General features: G+C 44.3%; 1 protein-coding gene across 1 annotated transcript in view; it reads right to left on the bottom strand.

The window, feature by feature from the left end:
• CD47 (CD47 molecule) overlaps positions 1–9763 on the bottom strand; it is a 44555-nt gene extending 34792 nt beyond the window's left edge. The window contains exons 1-2 of the mRNA XM_081908547.1: positions 9556–9763; positions 5249–5602 (exon numbers count right to left, since the gene is read on the bottom strand). Coding sequence (XP_081764673.1) covers positions 5249–5602; positions 9556–9604 — 403 coding nt within the window. The 5' untranslated portion in view covers positions 9605–9763. The remainder of the gene's footprint in view (positions 1–5248; positions 5603–9555) is intronic.
• Positions 9764–23418: the final 13655 nt, after the last annotated feature.

Below are 23418 nucleotides of genomic sequence, written 5' to 3'. Positions count from 1 at the left end.
ATTGTTAAAGGTAAATTGAGCTATCATGTTAGTCAGCTAAAATTGCTTATCCTTCTGCACTTCATATAGCTACATTATACAAATACAGGCAATTACAGACCATCTATGAATGAAATAATGCTGTGTGTTCAGAGTAGGATAATTTGATCTAACCATTTCTTACACAGAATTCTTGAATAACAAAATCCCAAAATTCAACTAATGGTTATAAACAAGCTGCAGGCCAAATGTAAATTGACTTTTAGAGTCAATTCAATTTCCAGAATTGATTACAAAAGTATTAGAATTCTGAGTTGCCATTACTTGAAGATTCTTGAAATTCTTGGTACTGTAGCATGCTTTCAGGAATGCCCCCGTGATCATTGCCATTTCCGTTCTAACCAGAAGGTGGCATCGCGATTCCTTTGTGAGCTTGGGCAGCTTTTACAATTACATTTTAAAGGTATGTTTTGTCTAAGATTCAGGAAAATCACTTCTGAGAATAAGGACAATTTTGTTGTCAAGAACTGGAAGTGGAAACGTTTCAACAATAAAGAAAATTAAACAAAAGGGGGGGAGGAATATACATTTCTATATCAATTTCAACACTCATCAAGACATTTACCACAAGCGATAATCTCAAATCCCATAGTTCTACAAATGTGTATAATTCAGCCTGATTAATTCCATTAGAACTGAATAATAAACACATTTTAAACCTCAAGAACGAAAAGAACAATCAACCTATATTTTAATTCCAGTTCAAGTTGCATTGCACCTGTAGCCGAAACAGCAATATCCATGGACAAGAAAGATGTACAAATACATAGGAGTAAAGCTCTTGCTGCTGCATTAGCTCAATACAGACAAGATACATTGTACCTCACTACCCTCAGAAGTGTAAGGAATGACAACCCGAGAGGGCCTTTTCTGCAGTAGCCCCTAAATTGTGGGATTCGCTTTCCACAGAGGCATGCATGTCTAGTATTTTCATCAAACAACTTTCGCCAAGTGCTGAAGACATCTCTCTTTACATTGGCCTTTGGTGCCCCATAAGGCTCCGCATTTGTAAGAAATCAGCCTTTTAGTGTGGCAGTACCCATAATTTGGAACTCCCTGCCTACTCACATCTGGCGGATGCATCCAGTGCACTCCTTTCGGCACCTGCTAAAAACATTTTTGTTTACACAAGGCTACCCACACATGCAGAATGTTTGTATGTGCTTTAATCTGATTTGTGATTTAGTTAGCTGCTTTCAATAGTCTTTTCCATGTAATTTTATTGTTGCTGGGTTGTTGTTTTGCAAACTGCATTGAGCTTGCTGTTTTTTAAAAAATCAAGCAGTACATAAATTATATGAAATGAATAAGCATAAGGGCATAATCAAACTGCCTTATACCGAGTGAGGCCACTGATTCAACTAGCCAAGTCCTGTGTATTTCAGGGGTAGCCAACATGAAGGCCTCCAAATTTTGTTGGAATATGGCTCTCATAAGCCCTGACCATGCTGGCTGAGGCTGATGGATAGTCTCACTCAGAGAGGCCCTTTTCCAGTATCAAAGAGTTTGGACTCAATTGCACCTGTTGAAGGTGTTTTGTAAGGCTGCTTCCTGGGTGTCTGTGTCTACTTTTGCAAAGCACTACTAAACTGACATTTCTACCTCTGCTAATTCCACTCTCAGCACAAAGGCTCTTCCTCATTCTTGTCCAAATGTGGCTGCCCAACTCAGGGTGTCAAGGGACATTGCTACAGTACATCCCTAAGCAGGTTGATCTCCAACTCCAACAAAAATGAAATTAGACTTATCATAAGCCTTTGTTCTACTTTGATTTGGGAGGACATCCTGCCCACACCTGGTACAAGGCTGTTCCTCACAGACTAGCCTATGAAAGCCTCTTTCATCATTATTTGAGTTGTGATTCCTAGAGGAAGAGAGATTGTCCATATTCTGCCTCACTCTACTTCATACTGGATGCTATTAGTTTGCCTTGTTGATTTAGCAAAGTTACATAGTCTCCTAAGAAGTAGCGATTAGTCTACTTCCAGTCTCTGACAATTTCACACCCATTCATTCAAAAATCCATTCTGTCCATAAACCTGACTTTTCTATTAAAAAACCCCCAAATCTGTCTGAAAGTTCGCATTTAAAAACATTTAAATACAAATTTTATTTCAACACACACGTTTCTAAGCATATTTTATTCTAAAATATACATGTTATAATGGATTTGTGTACTTTTTTGAGGCAAAAATTGCACTGCACAATTCCGAGAAGTGGATAATCTGAAAAATAATTATGCTCAAATCCTTGTACAGGAGCTAAAAATTAGGTCAGTTTGCCAGGTAAACAAATGGACAGAACAAGGCCCTCCATCCCTGCTTAAGAGGATTCCCCCCACCCCACATATCTATGGCTTGTCTCAAACTGGATGCCTAACTAAATTCATTAAAGTTCTGCCTCTGAAAACAGATGGTGAGGATTATTTTATTCATTTTATTTGTCACTTACTAAAAACTAGAAAGATAAGCACCAACTAAGAGCAAAATGTCTGAGTGAATAGGAACATCTTCACCTGGCACAGAAAACTAATAGTGAAAGTGCGAGGCACATCTCTCTAAAAGGAACATTCCAGTCAGGGAGCCACAACCGAGAAGGCCCCAACCTAACCTAGAGGTTTCCAGAGCGTAGACAACAGAAGCTAGGCTATCCTTGTCCAGATAGGGTCACAGCTGGGACACCAACTAAAGATGATGAAGGCACTCTGCACAATTTGTGCCTCTAGTGATGGTAGTTGATCCAGAAGTATCCCCGAACTGAATACCGACTGTGGTGTAGGGACTGCAACTTCATCTAAAAGGTAGAGAGACCCCTGACCATTAGGTCCAGTCGTGGCCAACTCTGGGGTTGCAGCACTCATCTCGCTTTATTGGTCGAGGGAGCCGGCGTACAGCTTCCGGGTCATGCGGCCAGCATGATTAAGCCACTTCTGGCAAACCAGAGCAGCGCATCGAAACGCCGTTTACCTTCCCGCCGGAGCGGTACCTATTTATCTACTTGCACTTTGACATGCTTTCAAACTGCTAGGTTGGCAGGAGCAGGGACTGAGCAACAGGAGCTCACCTGGCGCGGGGATTTGAACTGCCGACCTTCTGATTGGCAAGTCCTAGGCTCTGTGGTTTAACCCACAGCACCACCCGTGTCCCCCGCAACTTCATCTAGAACAGCTTAAATCCCACCTACCCAGTCAAAGGAACCACCTGCTAACAGTGCTTCAGTGTTACCCGGATTGAGCTTCACATTATTGGCTCTCGCCAACCTAGCATATCCCACAGCTGCCAATGTGAAGGGCCCAGGACACATGTAGCCACCTGCATTGATCCAAGCACCTTTCCCACATCCTTGAGACATACCAGCTGAAGCTCATCCAACAAAAAGAACCAGACACTGCTCTGGATACCTCTTAAGATTCACCTACTATATTGTATAGGGAAGGGGTAGCCCGGTGTGGGAGAAAATACCATTCTAGCCACCATGAATGCAAACCAGCAGCCTAAGCCTCTTCAGCCTGAATGATGTATCACCACCAGAAGCAAGCATTGCCAAAAGTGGGCACTGCCACCTTGCCTATGGCTTGCTTGACTCTCCTCCACTTACCACACTGAACATCCAATGAATGACAGAGGGACAATGCTCATCTTAATCATGGTGCCAGGAAGGGGGAGGGGCTGAAACCTCTCCTCCATCCAGCCCAACTTTACAAGGAGATACATATTGTCCCTTCCTTATTTTGCCATCCACTGTGCTGTTTACAAACCTCATATGAGAACATTGGGACTCTGCAACCCAGTCCATGCTGCCTTCTTGTGGAGAAAAGGTTTATGATATTTTATTGCAGCCACCTTAACCTGCTGCACTGTTTGGTTTTGTGGTTTTCAGACTGGCTGCGTTTTATGAGCTGCATTGGATTTTGGTAACGAAACGAAGGGTGCAGGTACTTTAAATACACTGTGGAATTCACAAGGATAAAAGAAAACTGTCTAAAATCAAGATGCAAGCAGGAGTGGCTCCCCTGGCAGGGAAGAGGAAACAGTCTCCTGGCAGGGTCATCACTAGTTTACATGAATGGGGAGAGGTAAAGTGAAGGCAAGGTCAGGGCTAATTGGCATAGCAGCAGGAGCACTGGATTGGTTCCACTGGTGTGACTGCACAGCCCTGACATCACTACATTCTTGCCCCTCCTGATAAGTGGCAAAGAGGACCAGTGACAATGGTATTCTGATGTTGCTCCTAACCTCAGTTTGTATCGATGATTATTAGTGTTATATATTATTAGTGCTTTGTTTTACGCCTGCTTCCCTGGTGTTTGTCCTAGCACGGCTTCAGATTTGCTACCAATTTGTGGTTGTAGGTACTTGCATTAATCCCATATTTTGTAATGGCATTGTGCCACAGACAAAAATTAAAATTAAAATCACTTACCGTATTTTCCCGTGTATAAGACTAGTTTCTTTCCTTTAAAATAATGTAAAAAATTAGGGGGTGTCTTATACACGGGGCCATCTCCCCCCATTTTCTTAAATCTGAGTCCCTCAAAATAGGGGGCATCTTATACATGGGGGCATCTTATAGACGGAAAAATATATCACTTTATTACCACTGTAATTTATTATACTGTAATTTTCCATTCCATTGCCCATTCATCGAGTTTGAGGAGATCCTGTTGGAGCTCTTCAAGCATGCCTGAAACATTACCATCTCAGATAAATCCGCTGTCACCTACCTGCCAACATGGCTTCTTGCACCCCAACAAACTTGCTTGCCAGCTACAAATGATCCTGGCCCTCTAGGAAGCAGAACACCAAGAAACAGATTCTCCAACCTCCAGCAAAGCTCTTCCCAAGTCATAGAGGATTTGGTGGAACGTTTCTTGGGCTGTGCTGAGCAAGCCGAAACACATTCGCCAAAACACAGTGCAACACGAGACTTCTGTCTGCAAGACACAGCATGAGAAGCCACACTGGGCACACTGCCCATTGTAAAGCTCAATAGAGAGCCCCACCCCACCCTGCCCTCCTCTAGCAGCCACAGAAGTCTCAGGGGAGGGAAAGACTCCATTGTCAGCACCAATTCTAGCTGGCTACTAAACTAAAATGTGTGGACCCCTGGCTACTTTGTCATTCACCCAAGAATCCAGATAAATTATACATGGGCCTTTAAAAGCACCAGTCTTGATACATAACAGAGAAAAACAAGACAAATAACTTACATGTACCATATCGAAGTTCAATTACATTCTCTCCTTCTCTGTTTCTTTCTACTACTATACACGTGTAGTTTCCAGGAACAGCTTCCTTTAGAGACATCTTGATTGATGCAACACCAGCAGTTAGGTTCAATATATCCAGTAGATCTACACTCAAAAAAGTATTGTTTTTGAAATACCTGTTCTCATAGCCATCATAAGTAAAAAACTCTTTCCCATCTATTTTCCAGTTCAAAAATATTTCATCTCTGCTGAACCTTTGTAGATTAGTAACTATGCACGGTATGATAATTTCGGTTCTATTACAGACATCAAAGGAAACATTGTGAATCTTCTTAAACATCAACTGGGCAGAACCTGCAAGAAGGAAAAACAACTGTTACTTATTTGAACAGAAAGAATTAAGTCCATGCTAGTGTTCATAACTTTTGGAAGGTACATTCTGCTGAGGACTACCCCCGTACAAACTCATAGAATGAGGACCACTTAAGAACAGTTCCGGGTATACTGTGCCACTATTAGCCAAAATTGTGGAAACTTTTGTTAATTACTCCATCACTAACGCTGCCTCAGAAGAACATCAGGTAACAGCAGCACAGAAAGGGAAAACAAGCCAGCTATCAGTTTTTCCTCTGCATTATTTGATATTCCAATGTTTAGGATAACCCCCCCCACACACACACTCCCAATTATTTGTTGTGATTGCTTTGTGCCAGTACTGTTGTCAAGCCATCTTAATCATATCAGAGAGAAGGTGGGGCCTAAACAGGCAAGCGTTTCTAAAATATTCAGCTTAGGAACATCTGTTTTACCAATATCAGACAATATAAGTTTGCTGTCCTATAGTTTCACAAAGCTTCTACACTTCAGAGATTTACAATTCTATGTGTCAATTTATTAGCTACTCAAAGACTTATTGGCACTTCATTGGCCTGAGCATCATCTTGTGGCTTACAATGGTTTTTAAACTATTGAGACCCCCAAGGCGTACTGTCACAGGCCTCACCTGGTTTCAAATAATTCTAATTCCCCAGAAGAGAGTTGTTTTGAAAGTAAGTCTGCAGTCCTAACCCCATTTACCCCAGGAGTAAGGTAGTGATGTATGGAAGTGAGAGCTGGAAAATAAAGAAGGCTGATCGCCGAAGAATTGATGCTTTTGAATTATGGTGCTGGAGGAGACTCTTGAGAGTCCCATGGACTGCAAGAAGATCAAACCTCTCCATTCTTAAGGAAATCAGCCCTGAGTGCTCACTGGAAGGACAGATCCTGAAGCTGAGGCTCCATTACTTTGGTCACCTCATGAGAAGAGAAGACTTCCTGGAAAAGACCCTGATGTTGGGAAAGATTGAGGGCACAAGGAGACGGGGACGACAGAGGACGAGATGGTTGGACAGTGTTCTCAAAGCTACAAACACGAGTATGACCAAACTGTGGGAGGCAGTGGAGGACAGGAGTGCCTGCCGTGCTCTGGTCCATGGGGTCACGAAGAGTCGGACATGACTAAACAGCAGCAGCAGCAACAACAATGCTAATTAAACTCAAGTGGATTTACTTCTGAGTAGACAGGACTGCAGCCTAAACCCCTTCTCTCCTTTACAGATAGTAAGAATCTTGGACCAAATTAAAAGCATTATTTTGAGATTTCCCTTCAACTGTCAGCATTTGAAAACTCTTAAAGCACCATTCCTTGGTCATTGGAAGAAAGATATTGGGAATGCTCACAAAAAAATACTCAGGTGGTGCACTTCTAATCTCCAATCATTCTTCCTGAGCAAGGTTGGGTTGTGGAATACTTCCCACTCCTGGCTGAGCTGACCTTAAAGCAGCATTTATGATTTATCCAAACATAACTATTAACACAGGCTAAGGGCAAGCCATGTTGGAAGTTGTTGCTCGTGGAAAGGGCAAAGAAGGGGTATGCCCAACGTATGCAATGAGCATGTCAGGGCAAAGAAATGAATTAGAAAAGTTACTCTGCATCCAAATTTCCTAGTCCCACGGACAAAGTTTAGTGTAATTTACACCACCAAACCTTCAAGTGCAACTAAAATTGACCCCATATGAGTCAACGAAAGGGCTGCCCCCCTGCAGGCAGGACCCATTAGGATGCAGTTTAATTCATGCAGGAAATGCACCGGTGCAAGGGTCTCTTGGCATATCTGCATAGACAAAGTTGCTCTGTTAATTTTCTTTTCTTGTATTTAATGTTGACAGGACCACTTGGTCAGAACATAAGATGAGCCTGCTGGATCAGACCGAAGCCCTATCTAGTCCAACATCCTATTGTCACAGTGGCCAACCAGATGCCAGTGGGAAGCCTACATGACTCAAAAGCAAGAACACTCTCCACACCGATGATTCTCAGCAGCTGGTATATAGAGGAATACTACCTCCAGCAGTGAAAGCAGAACATAAACCCTTATCCTGCATGAATTTGCCTAATCCTTTAAAAGTCATCCAAGTTGGTGGGCACTGCTACATCCTGTAACAGAGCAGGAAATTTTTGCCTACAGAAAGCTGACATGATTTGAAGGTGTCCTACCTGCTGTTTGAAAAGCAGGTCCACTAGTTGTTTACAGATTTCAATTTTACAGATTTCATTAACTTTTAGGTCTTTATGTTGAACTAGCCTAGTCCCCATCTTCTGTGCAACCCAGCTTAGCCTTTTCTGTTCCTCTTCAAAACTCCCACTTTAACTCTCTCACACACTACAGACTGCTTACGTGCTTCAGCCGAAAGCTTGATGCATATAATTTATTAAACCTGTAGGTGGCTGACAGCGGCACATGTTGTGTAACTTGAGCCCTTGCACTGCCTGCGTAACCCAGCAACTTGGAAAGCTTGCAGGCCAACAGATGTGGGTCCTCGGAAGGTTCACCAAAGCTATAGGCTCAACAGCAGAGTTTGCTTCACCTGATGCCTCCGACCTCTGCAATTCATGGACAAGGGATTGGAGGCAGGCTCTCAAACTCTAGCAGCGCGGAAACCACAGGCTATGAGGAGGAAACCACAGGCAATAAGGAACTGCTTTGCAGTCAAGTACTGTGCACAGAATACCATTTGGTGAGTGAGCAGGCCAGGCCCTCTTCTGCGCCCAGAACAGAAATGCAGTGGGATGGTGCTAAAGGGATAAGCTCTCTGTGCCCCTCTTCTGCTAGCACCCAATAGGCTAGTAAAAAAAGGTGTTTCTTCTTGCAGGCTGCCAACTTTTGTGCACTGCTTTACAAGGCATGTGGTTAACCCCACCCCATTAACCGGCTGCGACAAAGGCCCAGCATGGATTATTCCGCAGATTACTTCTGCGTGTTGAGAAGGAAGGAGCCCAGGGGAAAGGAATGCTCTCCCCCCATATCCCACTCCCACTCCACACCGGATCCCCGTTCCAGTTCGACAGCTGTGCGAAACTGCTGTGCACATGTCCTCCGAAGTTTTCAGGGAACAGCAGCCACACAGAGGGAGGCGGATTACCCGCTGCCACAGCAGTTTAGGTGGGTACTTTCAAGGGCAGCAGCCATCGCCGATGATGATGAGGTGCGAAAACGCCAGCGGGAGCCCGGCCCTCCTAAGAGCAGCCACGGAAGCACCGCTTCTCGGAAACCAGCCGGAGCAGGCGGAGGGAGGGGAGAGGGGAAAGGGACATTCCCTCCACGTCTCCCGCCTGGTTCCAGGCACGGCAAGTGCCAGGCTTGCCAGCGCCCCAGTTCCCACCTCGTAGTCCCCCCCCCCACACACACACGAGAGCCTGCTGTCGGCTCCGCTTCCCCGCACGCTCCGAGCAGCAGGAATCCTGAAGCGGAGCTTATGGAAAGCGTCAGGCGTCGGGAAGGGGGGAAGCCAATCCCAGCGCGCATCAACCCCAGCGCCCGCCTAAACAGCGGGCTCGCTCGAAGGGAGGGGACGTGGCGCAAAGCGAAGCCCTGCCCGTCATTGCGCACTTTGGTGGGACCAGCAGCGGCTCCCTCGCCAAGGACGGCGCGGGCTCCCACCTGCCAAGAACAGCCAGCCGCGCACCTGGGCGGTCCCTCCTCGACCCCCCACCCCCTCCCAACCCCCTGTCCGCCCTGGGGCCTGAGGGCGGGAGAGCGAGAGCGAGAGAGAGAGCGAGAGAGAGAGCGAGAGAGAGAGAGAACTGCGCCGCCGCCGCCACTACTCCGAACCTGCTCCACCTGCGAAGCGCAAAAAGCGCAGGGCGAAGCTCCCGCGTTCTGACGCGAGGGGCGAAAGTCGTCCGGGCGGTTAAACGCCCCGCGGAGGGTTGGCGGGAGGGCGGAGGGGGGGGAGGTGAGGGAGAAAGAGCCAAGGCAACTCACCGGCGCCCAGAGTGCCCAGCAGCACCCAACACACGCTCAGCGCCCACATGTCCAGCCTCGGGGTGGGCAAGCCGCCGCCGCCGCTCTCTCCGCCGCACTGATTCTTCCTGGCCAGCCGAGCGGGCGGGGGCGCCGGAGGAGCCGGAGCGGGGACCCGGAGTCGCCCAACCCGCAGCCTGACGAGCTTCCGCTGCTCCCTCCAGCCGCAGCGCGCGGGGCGGGGCCACACGCGGCTTTTGCTTTCGCTCTCCGCCGCGGGAGGGGAAGGCGGAGGCGGGGGAGAGGAGCGGAAGCCCTCCGCGCCCGCGGCCCCACAGAGGCGAAGCCCAGCCCGGTGCCTCCTCCCCAAATTCCTTCTCCCTTTCGGCTCGGAGGCGAGCAGGGCGAGCGGGACCTGGTGCCAAACGGGGTTGATTGGGGGGGGAGGGGGGTGAGTCCGGTGGGTCCGCCTCGGAGCCGACGCCGCTAACGACCGCTCTCCCGAGTCTCCCAGCCGGCGGTTGGCGGAGTTCTGGGCGGTTCTAGCGCGCCGAGCCGCGCGCCAGCTTCGGAGTCAACGCCGAGCAACTGGCGAGGTACCGAAGAGGAATTCTGAGTCACGCGGAAACTTGCGCGAGGCGGGCGCCGTCAAGGATACCGCCTCGCCCGTCTTATGTGAATGCAGCCTGGGGCGAGAGCGCAGCTTGCGGAGATCGCCTTGGTCGAGGGGCTGTTTCTTGCCTTGCCTGCGCGGGAAGGACTGCCGAGCCTTTTCAACACTGGGGGGAAAAAGTTGCGTGAAGCCTATATGCTCATAAAAGGTTTTCCCGTCCTCTGGACCTTCAGTGGCCCGATCCTAAATACGCTCTGTATTATTCCCTGGGAAATTAAGACTGAAGATGAGAGCTCTTAAATCTCGCATCCAATTCGCCTACCTTCGCTCTGCCTGCTGTCTTGTGACTCCATCATTATCAATAAAGTTTAATTAAACCAACGCTTTTGAAACGTTTGAAGTTAAATGTGGGGAATTATCACGCCCGTTGACAAATACAGTTTTTCCCTATTGAAAACAACCAGGTTGTGCTGGGGAACATCAGAAGCAAAATAATGGGGATATTTATGTTCTTTATTGTCCCTTTCCCCAGATACTTTGTTACTGTCATAGAACACAAGCACACTATTTTCAGTGCATTAAGACAGCCTTACATTTAGGCACTTGGTAGCCTTGGTAGGTAGGAAGGGAAGATAGGCAGACGGGAGGACTGGTGGGCGAAGGGCAAATTCCATCTATGCTCTGTGGCACAGAAACCTATTTGGCTGCTAGAGGAGGGAATCCTCTTTGCTCAGCCTGGACATGAGGCAGGCTGCTGAAGGAGGGGCAGTGCTGCCTCTTGCTCCTCTACCCCCCGCCCCACAGGCTTGTAACTTCTGTGCATTCATTTACAAGGCTGAATTAGGGCTCATTTAGATGCTACTCAGCCACGTGGAGACTGTTGGTCATCTGCTGCACCGCACAAGTTTCAGGCCGTTCTAACATTCAAGCCCCGTTCTCGTAACAAATGGGGGTGGGGAACCATGTAATTCCAGGGTATTTCGCAAAAGCGCACAAATGACATTTTGCAGCCATAACATAAAATGTAAATTAAGTACACAGAGACAAATCTAATTACACTGCACGATATAGTCATTGTTAAGCTATCTTCTTTCCCAACCCTTCCAGCCAGGAACACTCCGGCTGTCCTTTCAAGCATAACTAATGGAAGTTATTCCGGTGGAAAGGGCAAAAACGGGGTGCGTCAAGGGGTGGGCAATGCCAGGGCAGGGATACCCAGCTCGTTCTTGCCACATCTGCATCAAAGTGCATCATTTAAAGCATTTTTATATCACTGGAGACATCCATGTGTCCTGGGAATTGGATGAATCCTGGGAACTGCAGTCTGCTTAAGGGTTAGAGTTGTCAGGAGACCCCTATTCCTTTCAGAGAGCTACAATTTTCAGAGTTTTCAATCCCTCTTCCCCGAGAGCTGATATTCCTGCCTCGCCCCTCCTTGAGAAGACGAAGCCGGCCACTGTAATTCATGTCACGGTGACATATTAAAAAAGACTACTGCATTATGTTCCACATGGGGCTCACTCGGAAGAGTGCTCAGAAACTTCTACCGGTTCAGAATGTAACTGCCAGAATACAAACAGGAGTTCCCTGCATGCCAGCAATAGGAAGGGCATCTAGACATTGCAGTCATCTAGATAGTGCAGTCATCTGGACATTGTGGTACTCCAACTCCCATCAGCCCCAGCTAGTGGTCAGGGAGAGGGCAACCCATAGTATATACAAAATTTGGAGGGCCACAGGTTCCCTATCCCCACTGACGTACACTCAATATTGTTCCACCTTCATTAGATTCAGTTTGTTTTTGAATCCATTCCATGCATTGGTTTGGACTTTTAAAGCCTGAGACAGTCATGATAAGGACTGCCTTTTCCAATACGCACTTTCCCAAAAACTCAGATTGACATCAGAGGCTTTGTCCCACGTCCCATCCTGTCCCCCTGTCCCAAGGTATAGTAGGTGGGTCCAAGACAGCCTTTTAATTTTTTTCCTGTGAAATTGTTTGTATTGGATTTAAAAATACAACATGTAAATAAACAAAATAATACTTACATATCTAAATAAAGAGATTCTCCGAATCTCAGGACTTCCCCCCCCCATCCCCCCATGGAGTCTCAGTTTAAATATCTACAACTGCATATTCATCCGTACTCCGGAATTTCTATCAAACCATATTGTTCATAATAATTTTTACACTACAAGTGAATCAAAATCCTGCTCTTGTTTCCATCTGCTTACAGTGGTCACTTAAGTACTGTAACTTATATTTCCCCTCCCCACAATAAAAAAAATTGTCTTCTTGTTTTCTGACTTTTCCAGTCAGTTTTGCCATTTTGGCATAGTCCATCAGCTTAGTTTGCCAGTCTTCTCTGGTAGGGACTTCGTCTTCTTTCCATCTCTGGGCTAGTAGCATCCACGTGGCTGTTCTTCCATACATTAAAAGTCTCTTCTGGTCCTTTGGTATGTACATGTAATTCCTAATAAAAAAAGCTTCTGGTTTCATAACAAAAGTTATTTTAAGCTTTCTTTTTCATTTCATTATATATCCTTTCCCAGAAGGCTTTTATTACCTTACAAGTGCACCACATATGATCAAAGGTACCTTCTTTTTCTTTACATTTCCAGCAAGTATTTGAACTTGTCCTATACATTTTTGCTAGCTTAGGAGTTAAATACCACTGGTATATCATTTTACAAGTCAGCCTTTTTAGTCACAGTGCCACAGTTGTGGAATGCCATATTTATAGACCAATATTTCTGCTGCTGTTTTACTAGGCAGTTTGCTACTGTGCTTTGCTCTCTTTTGGTTGTTTGGTTTGTTGGTAGTTTTATCATTTTTCATAACCTATCATCATCATCATCATCACTACTGTAAGCTTTGGTGATCTTTCAAATAGAAAGGGAGGTTAAGAACCAGACTGGATTGCTGCAGTGCACCCTACATGGGGCTGCCCTTGAAGATGGCTTGGAATCTTAAACTGGTCCAAAGCGCATGATAATTCAGTCTGTGGAGCATGAGACTCGCAATCTCAGGATTATGGGTTCAGGCCCACATTGGGCAAAAGATTACTGCATTTCAGGGGGTTGGACTAGATCAGGGGTCAGCAAACCTTTTCAGCGAGGGGCTGGTCTACTGTCCCTCAGACCTTGTAGGGAGCAGGACTATATTTTGAAAAAAAATTATGAATGAATTCCTATGCCCCACAAATAACCCAGAGATGCATTTTAAATAAAAGCACACATTCTACTCATGTAAAAACACCAGGCAGGCCCAGCAAATAACCCAGAGATGCATTTTAAACAAATGTATTTTACTCATGTAAAAACACGCTGATTCCTGGACTGTCCGTGGGCCAGATTTAGAAGGCGATTGGGCCAGATCCGGCCCTGGGGCCTTAGTTTGCCTATCCATGTACTAGATCACCCCTGTGGTCACTTTCAATTCCATGATTCTATGAAAATACACTGGCCAGGCTTCCATTTAGAACTCACATAACCCCTGTTTTAATACAGCTGCACTGGTTTCCAGTTTGTTTCCAGGCCCAATTCAAAATGTTTAAAGGCCTGATTAACATAGGCCGCAAATATCTGAAAGACTGCCTCCTAGCCTACAGGCCCTCTCAGGTGTTAAAATGATCGGGGCGGGGGCTTGGTGGTTTTACCACCCACCCCCCTCATAAGTTTGGGGGTTGATGGGCCGGAGAGAGTGCATTCTTTATGGTAACCCCTAAACTGGAATTCCCTCCCCACAGAGGGAACGTTTCTGGCACGTTCATAAAAAAATTACAGCTTACTGTATTATCTTAATTGTAATATTTAATATTGTATTGTTAGATTGTTGTAATGGTCCCTGGGATCTCATGGAGACAGGCAGGTAAGAAATATTATTATTAAATGTTTTGTAGAATATATAGATATTGGAATATGGGTGTTTGCCTGACAGCTACTGACTGAAATAATAGAATGAAGCTCTAGAAGGTGGTCTGAACAGGTGTGCAACTTGTATTAGCAAGGAGCAAATTGTACCCCTAAACTGAAGAATTGAAACTAGGCTAGGAAGAAATGGGCGAGCGATGTGTTTTGTGGCAGGGGCTAAAAGGTGAGGTATAAATGAATATTTTAAAACATTCCTGTTTACTCATGCACTTGATGGCTGAAAGATACTGTTCCTGGCAACTCTGAGATTATTGTTTTTGAAATGTTTTAAACTGATTTCAGAATGTTTTGAAATCCGTTCTATTGTGAATGTTTGCCGCCCTGGGCTCCTTTGGGAGGAAGGGTGGGATATAAATTGAATAAAATTATGCAAGACATATTGTTCACTTCATTCTGCTTATTGCAGAGGATAACTGTGCCCGTATATAGGTTAAGTGGAGAGATATGGTTTCAGCATTTGCATTCTGCTGGCACCTTTGTAAAATAAGCTGGCAAAGAGCACAACACAATGCATTTTTCCTCAAGAAGACAATTCCAATCTGTTGAATGGGCCTTTCTCTCATTCAGCTATGCCTAGGATCACAGCCAAAACCTTATAAGTATAAATAGACTGCAGAAAATACAATTTGAACAAAGGAAAACCAATTGTACAAAGCTGTAATAGAAGTACAGTTGTTAATTTATAAAAACAAACGATAGCAGGAAGTGCAGCCTGCCTAGAAGCTGCAGGTCCTAAGGGATGGGGCTTGGTTTTTGTTTTATGAGGGAAAAAATGCTCACTGCACATGCTCCAAAGTTCTCTTGCATTCCACTGCCAAGGTTTGTTTTTGGCAATAAGAAACTGGTTTCAGGACTGCGACTGGCTCAGATTAAACCCTGCTAGAAGCCTTATTCAGTGTATACAAGCAACAAAATGTAGTCTGTGATCTAGGGCATGTGGGAGGTGGGGGGTTCTTGCTTCCCCGGCTCCCATCCTCGATGGAGGCTTCTTTGCCCCCTGACCCTAAATTAATTATGTTTTCTGCCTGAAAAGTCATGAAGCACTCGGAGATCTCTCCCTCTCTGCGATCAGGGTCCCCTAAAGCGATTCAGCCCAGCTGGCTGTAAAAAGGCCATGCGATGGGAAGGGGAGAGCTTGCGAAGCGGGGAGCGGGCGGGGAGGAAGCTGATGCTAGACCCAGCCAGCCTCCTCTCGGCAGTGGGAGTCAAAAGGCGCTCATTTGTAGCCAGCAGAAATGGAGCCCAGCTGAGAAGCAGCCAAGGAGACAAGGATTTGGGGGCGGCGAGGAGTCTCAATTCAGCTCCCGAGATAATGAGCGAATAGACAGGAGAAGGAAGCTGGGTTTGTGTGTCTCTGTGTGTGGCAGCGTTGGGCTTGCACTCAGTCACACACAGTGCACGGTCTGTCTGTGATGAGATGACTGTGCAAAGCTTGGTGTACTGCCGGGTCCAGAGAGATGCAGCTGCAACAGCACACCCACTCATCTCTCTGCTGCCAAGGCAGGCTCTCAGAGCCCACCCACTCCCGGCTGCCTAGCACACCCACGCTCGACGACGAGCGGCGGCACGTACACACAACCAGTTGCTGGTCGTGCCTCTCCGAAGGGTTTGCCACTCAGCAAAGCAGCTGTGCAACAAATGTGCTCATCAACGGGGGGACGGGGACTATTAACTAACAGCTGTAGCTCTGTGAGGAAATTAGCAGCATTAGCACTTATTTGCAACATCACAACAGTAGCGAGATAGTAGTTGAAGTTATTTGCATGATAGCAGGGGCGTTCCAGGGTCATATCCCCGCACAGCCATCATGCTGTGCCTCTTAGCCTACCTCACAGGATTGCATAGCTGTCAACTTTTCCCTTTTCTTGCGAGGAATCCTATTTGGAATAAGGGAATTTCCCTTAAAAAACAGGGAAACGTTGACAGCTATGTTCCAGGATAAAATGGGTGGGGCAGAGATCTAGGGATGCAGCCATGACCTCCTTGTAGGAAAATGTGGTATATACAGTGGTACCTCAGGTTACGGACACTTCAGGTTACAGGCGCTTCAGGTTACAGACTCCGCTAACCCAGAAATAGTACCTTGGGTTAAGAACTTTGCTTCAGGATGAGAATAGAAATCGCACGGTGGCAGCGGGAGGCCCCATTGGCTAAAGTGGTACCTAAGGTTAAGAATAGTTTCAGGTTAAGAATGGACCTCCAGAACAAATTAAGTTCTTAACCCGAGGTACCACTGTAAATGCAATCATTTTCAATATTTATTATTATTTATTTAGTGCATTTAGAGCCCGCCTTTTCTCTAAGGAGGCGTACATAGTTGTCCTTCTCATTTAATCCCCACAATAACCCAGTGAGGTGTGGGAGCACCCGCTGTGGTAGTGGCCTAAAGGGCCATAATGAATGTGATAATGTAAACCCCCTATAAATCCTTGAATATGCTTCTAATAGAGAGGTTATGGTAACCTATTGCTTTAAGAAACTGATGATTTTGCAAGAAGCCGTCCCCCACTGGGAGAGAAGGACTACTAATACTTAAATCACAAAGATACAGCTCATAAGCTAGAACATAAGTTGATAAATGGTGCAAATGGCTACACGTAATACAGGTTCCCAACATGCATACTAACACAAAGTAACTGATCATGGTGAGAATCAAAGCTTAGTTAGCAATGCTTATTGTGACGCGGGTGGCGCTGTGGGTTAAATCACAGAGCCTAGAACTTGCTGAAGGTTGGCAGTTCGAATCCCCGCGACAGGGTGAGCTCCCATTGCTTGATCCCTGCTCCTGCCAACCTAGCAGTTTGAAAGCACGTCAAAGTATAAGTAGATAAATAGGTGCCGCTCCGGCGGGAAGGTAAACGGTGTTTCTATGAGCTGCTCTGGTTCACCAGAAGCAGCTTAGTCATGCTGGACACATGACCCAGAAGCTGTACGCTGGCTCCCTCGACCAATAAAGCGAGATGAGCACCGCAACCCTGGAGTCGGCTACGACTGGACCTAATGGTCAGGGGTCCCTTTACCTTTAACTTTACTAAACATGAAAGGAGGTAACGATGTATATGATTGGTGGAAATACATCTTGAGGTGAAAGGCAACACGGCCGAAGATAATTCCAGCCTATGCCTAGGGAACCTGTAGTTCACACATATACCCTGGAACCACCAACCCCTAATTATACCAACGTGCCTGTTACTGTAGTTTTAGTTACCTCAGGCAGCAAGCAACTGGGAGATTGCATATTTACTAAGCTAAGGGCCCCTGATCGTTCAGTTGGATTAAATCAGCTCCAAGTTGACCACAGATCCCTAGAATAATGCTTATTATAATCCTGTGTATGCTTTTGAATCTTTCTTTCCAGGGTTACTCAAAGGACTCAGATATAGTGCTGGCAGGTCTCCGGTTCAATAAACAGGTGTTTAAACTAGAGGAACAGGTAAACCAACTCCTAAGCTTCTTGAAAAGGGCAAAATGTGGCAATTAGAGACCTGCAGCTAATCTTGCATTTCCTCTTGTGCATCTGTACACATAAACATGCCACATACGCACCACCCCCCTCAACACAAAGAATACAAATTCACAACATATACAGGACCTTCAGGTTTGAAGGGAGGGAGATATGATTCAGTTTGCATTTAAAATTGAATCTATGAAATCTGCACCCTCTGAAATGAGACCCAAATCGCACACCTCTGAATTTTGTGATGCAGTTCTCCAAACAAAGAATGTTTACTAAGATGCACATTTTAGGGGAGAGAGTGCATAAAAAACAACATATTAGCAAAAATAACATACACAAATGCATCATATTGTGAAAAACTGCTTCAATTTCTCCAAACTGCATACACAGATGCGTTTATCCAGAGAAATCCACACTAAAATGCTGAAGAGATTTCACAAGGATTTTTTTTTTTAAGGCAACCACAAATGGTTGAAGAACTGTGGAGAACTGAATTTGTGACTGGGAAAATAAGAATCAGAGAACAAACTGACAGATTCTACCATCCCTCACTGGGCAATAGGTATAGGTCACAATATAGATTTTAACATCTGGGGAAAAGTCTAGAAAAGTGACTTGTAGTTTACAGCATGCTATTCTTTGAATAACTACTTGAAAATGATTTACAGATGGCATTTAACTCTGAGTAGGCTTGCTAAGATGTATAAGACTGAATCAGATAAGTGCTGGAGATGCAAAGAGGTGGAGGGAACATTCTTTCATATGTAGTGGACTTGTAAAAGGGTAAAAGATTATTGGGAAATGATCCATAATGAATTGGGGAGGGTGATTAAAAGTACTTTCCCCCAAAAAACAGAGTCCTTTCTGTTGAGGATAATTAAGACTGAAATTCCCAGATGTCAAAAAAGGTTGTTTATGTATGCCACTACTGCGGCCCATGTTTTGTTAGACCCAAAATAGAAAACGAGCAAGGTCCTAACCAAAGAAGAATGGCAACTTAAGTTGACAGAATATGCGCAGCTTGCAGACTTAACATATAGAATAAGAGAACAAGAAGAACATAAGTTTAGAGAAGATTGGAAAACGTTTGTTGAATATACGGGAAGTAATTGTGTACAGTTGAAAATGCTGGCAGCATTAAGATGAATTCAACAGTGTAAATAAGTTTTGATGGATGCTATAATGGGAGACTGAATGGTATAGTTTTTGTAAAATATGCAGGGATTTGTGATATGTAAAATGAACCATGCAAAGAGAAGAAGGGAAGACATTGATATCTTAAGGTTGTGAAAATGAGTACATACAGGAAAGAAAGGCATTCCCGTTTGCTCCAGTGTTTCACAATTGGAACAGATCAAAGTCCTGTTTCCAGAGTGCTTTGCTGAGCTCTCTCAACAGTGACAGCTTGGTCAGGTGAAACTCACAATAAAATGGGGGGGGGGATTGCCAGGGAGCTGACAGCCCATTAACAATGGATTGCAGGCTGGCTCTAGTGCAAAGGCCAGAGGTTCACTGCCCCAGTTGAAAGGGTTATGTCCAGATTAATGGGTTTACAAGTTTTTGGCACTCTCATTAAGAATATTGATAAATAGCAAGCCATATGTTTAGGAGGAGTTTCTCTTTGTTGGTCCATATGGATAAGCCTGGAAGACAAAGCTAGCAGGTGGACTTGTTTGTGACTCTAAACTCCAACAACAAGAACCTCTTTTAATAAACTAATTCTGGTTGCCCATAATATGCGGTGATAATTTGGATGGTTTATGAGTATGCTTCCATTTTTCAGTAACCCATTATTGGCCTAGCTTCCTGTTTCAGTTCAGCACAATGTTTGAAATGTAAATGCTGTGCCAAACTCTGTTTTCTCAATTCTCAGGGCACTTTGAAACTTCTTTAGTATTTTGTTACCATTTTGCTGGGTGTGAGGAGTTTGAGAGCTGCTTATTGTGGCAAGTTGGCCAAAGGTGTTTCTTCCCAGTAAATATTTGTCTGGCACTCTGCAGCCTCCCTGGCTACCTGACCTCCGTTATCTGGAAAAATCCCCATGGGAAGAGTTGTCTCAGGACATTTCCCCCGGGCCTTAATTGAAGCCCAGGCACCTGGGAAGGCTGCAAAGAGCAGACCATTAGTAAGACGATTTATGCAATGAAGGGTACTCACAGATACCCCTGACCACCTCAAAAGTAGCGTAAGCACAAGAAAAACCCCTGCACCTGACCCATGAAAATTTCACAGAAATTTTCTCTGCATTGATAATTTTTGAATACAATTTCTTTTCTCATTAGTTGATGGAGAATGGGGTGGGAGGAGCACAGGAGAAATATTAAACACAGCACTTAATAAGAAAAAAACCTGGCTTGACGCCCTCAGAGATTACGTTTAGAACTTCTTCTCAATATAGGCTAATTTTGCTATATAGTTATTAGGATTCAGAGCCACACTAGATGATTTCCGAAATAAATGAATGCATTTCACATGAATGGTTTTTTAAAAAAAACTTAAGTCTCTGCGGAGGTGGGAGGGGAGGAATCAGGACTGGAACAATGACATTTGGGGAGGAGAAATTTAACCCTTTTCTTTCACGTCATTGACTTAGTAAAATTCTCTCCCCGACTACCTGTTCTTGCCACCAAAACATGCACAAAAAGCACCCACCCATTTTACAAGTTGTCTAGCTTGACCCTCAAGCATTAAGATGATACTATTTTGTTCCACTTAATGAAGTAATTAATGTAGGGCTGCTGTCCAATTAAAGCTTTCTTAGCCAATTAATCAGTTGAATGAATCAGTTAAAACGTAGATTTGCATACAAAATTACTTTTTTATTTTTGCTAATTGCTCATGTTATTTCAGTATTAGCTGCCTTGAAGAACCTTGGGTGAGTGGAATATCAATATATCTTTTAAAAACAAGGCCCATTTGGCATGTTAATGCTGTGAAATCCTCCATCACGGGCTCATATATGTCTAAATAAACCATATATCATAAAGTCACCATAGTCTCCGCTGACCCTCAGTCTGAAAGGAAACATGATCCTTGCTCAGAGATTGGGGTGATGTGCCACATTATTTTAGCTGTTTTTAAGGATACGTCTGGGCATCACAGCTTAAGAAGGACATTGACAAGCTGGAATGTGTGCAGGGAAAAGAAGAAGAAGAAGAAGAGGAGGAGTTTGGAATTGGTATCCTGCCTTTCACTTCCCTTAAGGAGTCTCAAAGCAGCTTACAATCTCCTTTCCCTTCCTCCTTCACAACAAACACTCTGTGAGGCGAGTGAGGCTGAGAGACTTCAGAGAAGTGTGACTAGCCCAAGGTCACCCAGCAGCTGCATGTGGAAGAGCGGAGACACGAACCCGGTTCACCAGATTACGAGACTACCGCTCTTAACCACTACACCATGTTGGCTTTCAAGGGACCAGGGTGATGAAAAAAGGGGTCTGGAAGCCATTACTCTGAGGGATGTTTGAGGGAGTTTGGTATGTTTAGCCTGGAGAAGAGAAGACTGACAGGTGCTAATATATATGTCTTTTAATATCTGAAGGGCTGTTGCATGGAAGATAGAGCGAGCTTCTTTTCTGCTGCTCCAGAGAGTAGGACCTGAACCAATGGATTGAAATTGCAAGAAAGGAGATTCTGACTAAATATTAGGATACCTATTTCTGACAGTTCAAGCTGCCTGACAATAGAATGTGATTTTTTAGTAGTGATTCCTGTGTTGCAGGGGATTGGACTAGATGATTCTGAGTGTCCCAACCCTCTGGTTCTCTGATTCTAAATCACCTTAGGATCTACAGAAGGCAGGCATTTTGCTGTTAAAACCATGCTGCTCACTTTTGCAGTTCATTTTCTCCTCACACTGGAGCGGGAATCAGAATTAGGAGGCCTTTCTCTTTCCACGCTGAATTTTTTTTCTCAGGCTGCAGCCCTAGCTCCTACGTTGTGGTTTTATTTTCTATTCCCCGCAAAAGTAAAAGTAGTCACTTGTTAGGAAACTTCTGTTTTTTTTTTTAATGTGTCAAATGGAAGAAGTCGACAAAGCCTGGCTTTTCTGTGCAGCTAAGGCAGGCTAATAAAGGCCACGTGCTGCTTCTTAAATAGGAAACGGAGAGCCTAGCATAAGCCTGGTTCCATAATACATTTCCCTCCCAGCTCCTGAAGAAATTAGATGGTAAAATAGGAAGAGAGGTAAGAGAGAAGAGATAACCCAGGCAGGCAGGCAGGCAGGGGATCCTCCTTCACTGGGTGTGTGAGATAACCTATCACTTTCTTTACATGTTGGTGGGGAAGCCTTCAGAATTCAATAAAAGCTAGAAATGTCAAAGGGTGGACCTGCTTCCCGGTGTGGTGTAGTGGTAAGAGTGCTGGACTAGGATCTGGGAGAGCAGGGTTCGAATCCCCACTCAGCCCTAAAGCTTACTGGGTGATTGGGGGGGGGGTCACTGTCACTCAGCCTAACCTACCTGACAGGGTTGTTGTGAGGATAAAAGCAGGAGGAGACAAACTTTATATGCCACCTCACGCTTCATGGATGATATAAAAGGTGAGATAGAAATGCAATAATAAACAAACCATGAATACAGATTGTGTCAATGACCTCAGCTGCAATGTTCCTGTGTTGTTCTAAGTTTTGTCATTCGTTTGTTTACATAGGCATGCGCCATTCTGGGCTGTGCTGGAGCACCTGGGGGAGATGGGTCTGTTCTGATTGCCATCTCTTTCCCAGATAGGCAGGGCATAAATAATAAATTACTACTACTACTACTACTATTACTACTACTAAAACAAGGGTATCTAACCTCTGGGTCTTCCACCACCAGCCCAAGTTATATTGGATGATACAAATTGTTCAGTGGAGGACCACAGGCTATCCCTGCTTTAAGGGAATTGTTGTTGTTACTCTTATTATCTTTTTTAAATAATTTTTTACAATAACAATCATTTCATTGAAAACAGAAAAAGAAAAAAAGAACTTAAAAAGAACAAAGAAAAACAAACAACTTCTGAATACATTCTGAATGTCAATTCCATATTTTGGGATTCCTTGAATCCCCTGACTTCCCTCCACTCCCTCCCCTGATTCTTTTGTATTATTTTCATTTTTGCATGTCAGCAACAAATCTTTATCTCTAATTACCTCCTAATTTAAACGTTGTCCATAACATTACAAGTGTTTTGTTCTTTTAACCCTGCTAGCGTGTTGACTTGTTTACATTGCTTTTTTTTCCAACTTAAATTTTTATTAGTTTTCATCAAACATACGTTCCAATACATTCATTGTATTAATACATCTCATACATAACATTAGCTCTGTTGAGCTTCGGACTTCCTTCCTCTCCTTCGGTAAGTATCATATATTTTTATTATGTCACGTATTTTATACATTTATCTATTTGATCATAAGCTGTTGAAGTTAATCAAATCCTGCCAGTGTCTTTAAAGATTTACAGTTGTCTCTTATATAATCCAAGTATGACTTGTTTACATTGCTTTTGTAAATATGCAATAAAGTTTTCCCATTCCTTTTTATATTTGTTATCATCTTGATTTCTAAGTTTTCCAGTTAATTTAGCCATTTCCGCGTATTCCATTAACTTAGTTTGCCAATCTTCTTTTGTAGGGACTTCTTCTTTCCAATGCTGGGCTAACAATATTCTCTTGGCTGTTGTAGTGTACATAAACAAAGTTCTATACTCTTTTGCTAAATCAGTTCCTGTAATTCCTAATAGAAAAGCTTCAGATTTTTAAACAAAGGTTATTTTTTTAAAAAAAATTCAATTCATTATATATCATTTCCCAATTTTTTTGATGACCTTACATTCCCACCACATATGAAAAAACATGCCTTCTACTTCTTTACATTTCCAACACTTATTTTCTTTTGTTTT

Source organism: Podarcis melisellensis, assembly GCF_964234715.1.
Source record: "Podarcis melisellensis genome assembly, chromosome: 4".
Lineage (NCBI taxonomy): Eukaryota > Metazoa > Chordata > Lepidosauria > Squamata > Lacertidae > Podarcis > Podarcis melisellensis.
This window is presented reverse-complemented; position numbering and strand designations above follow the sequence as displayed.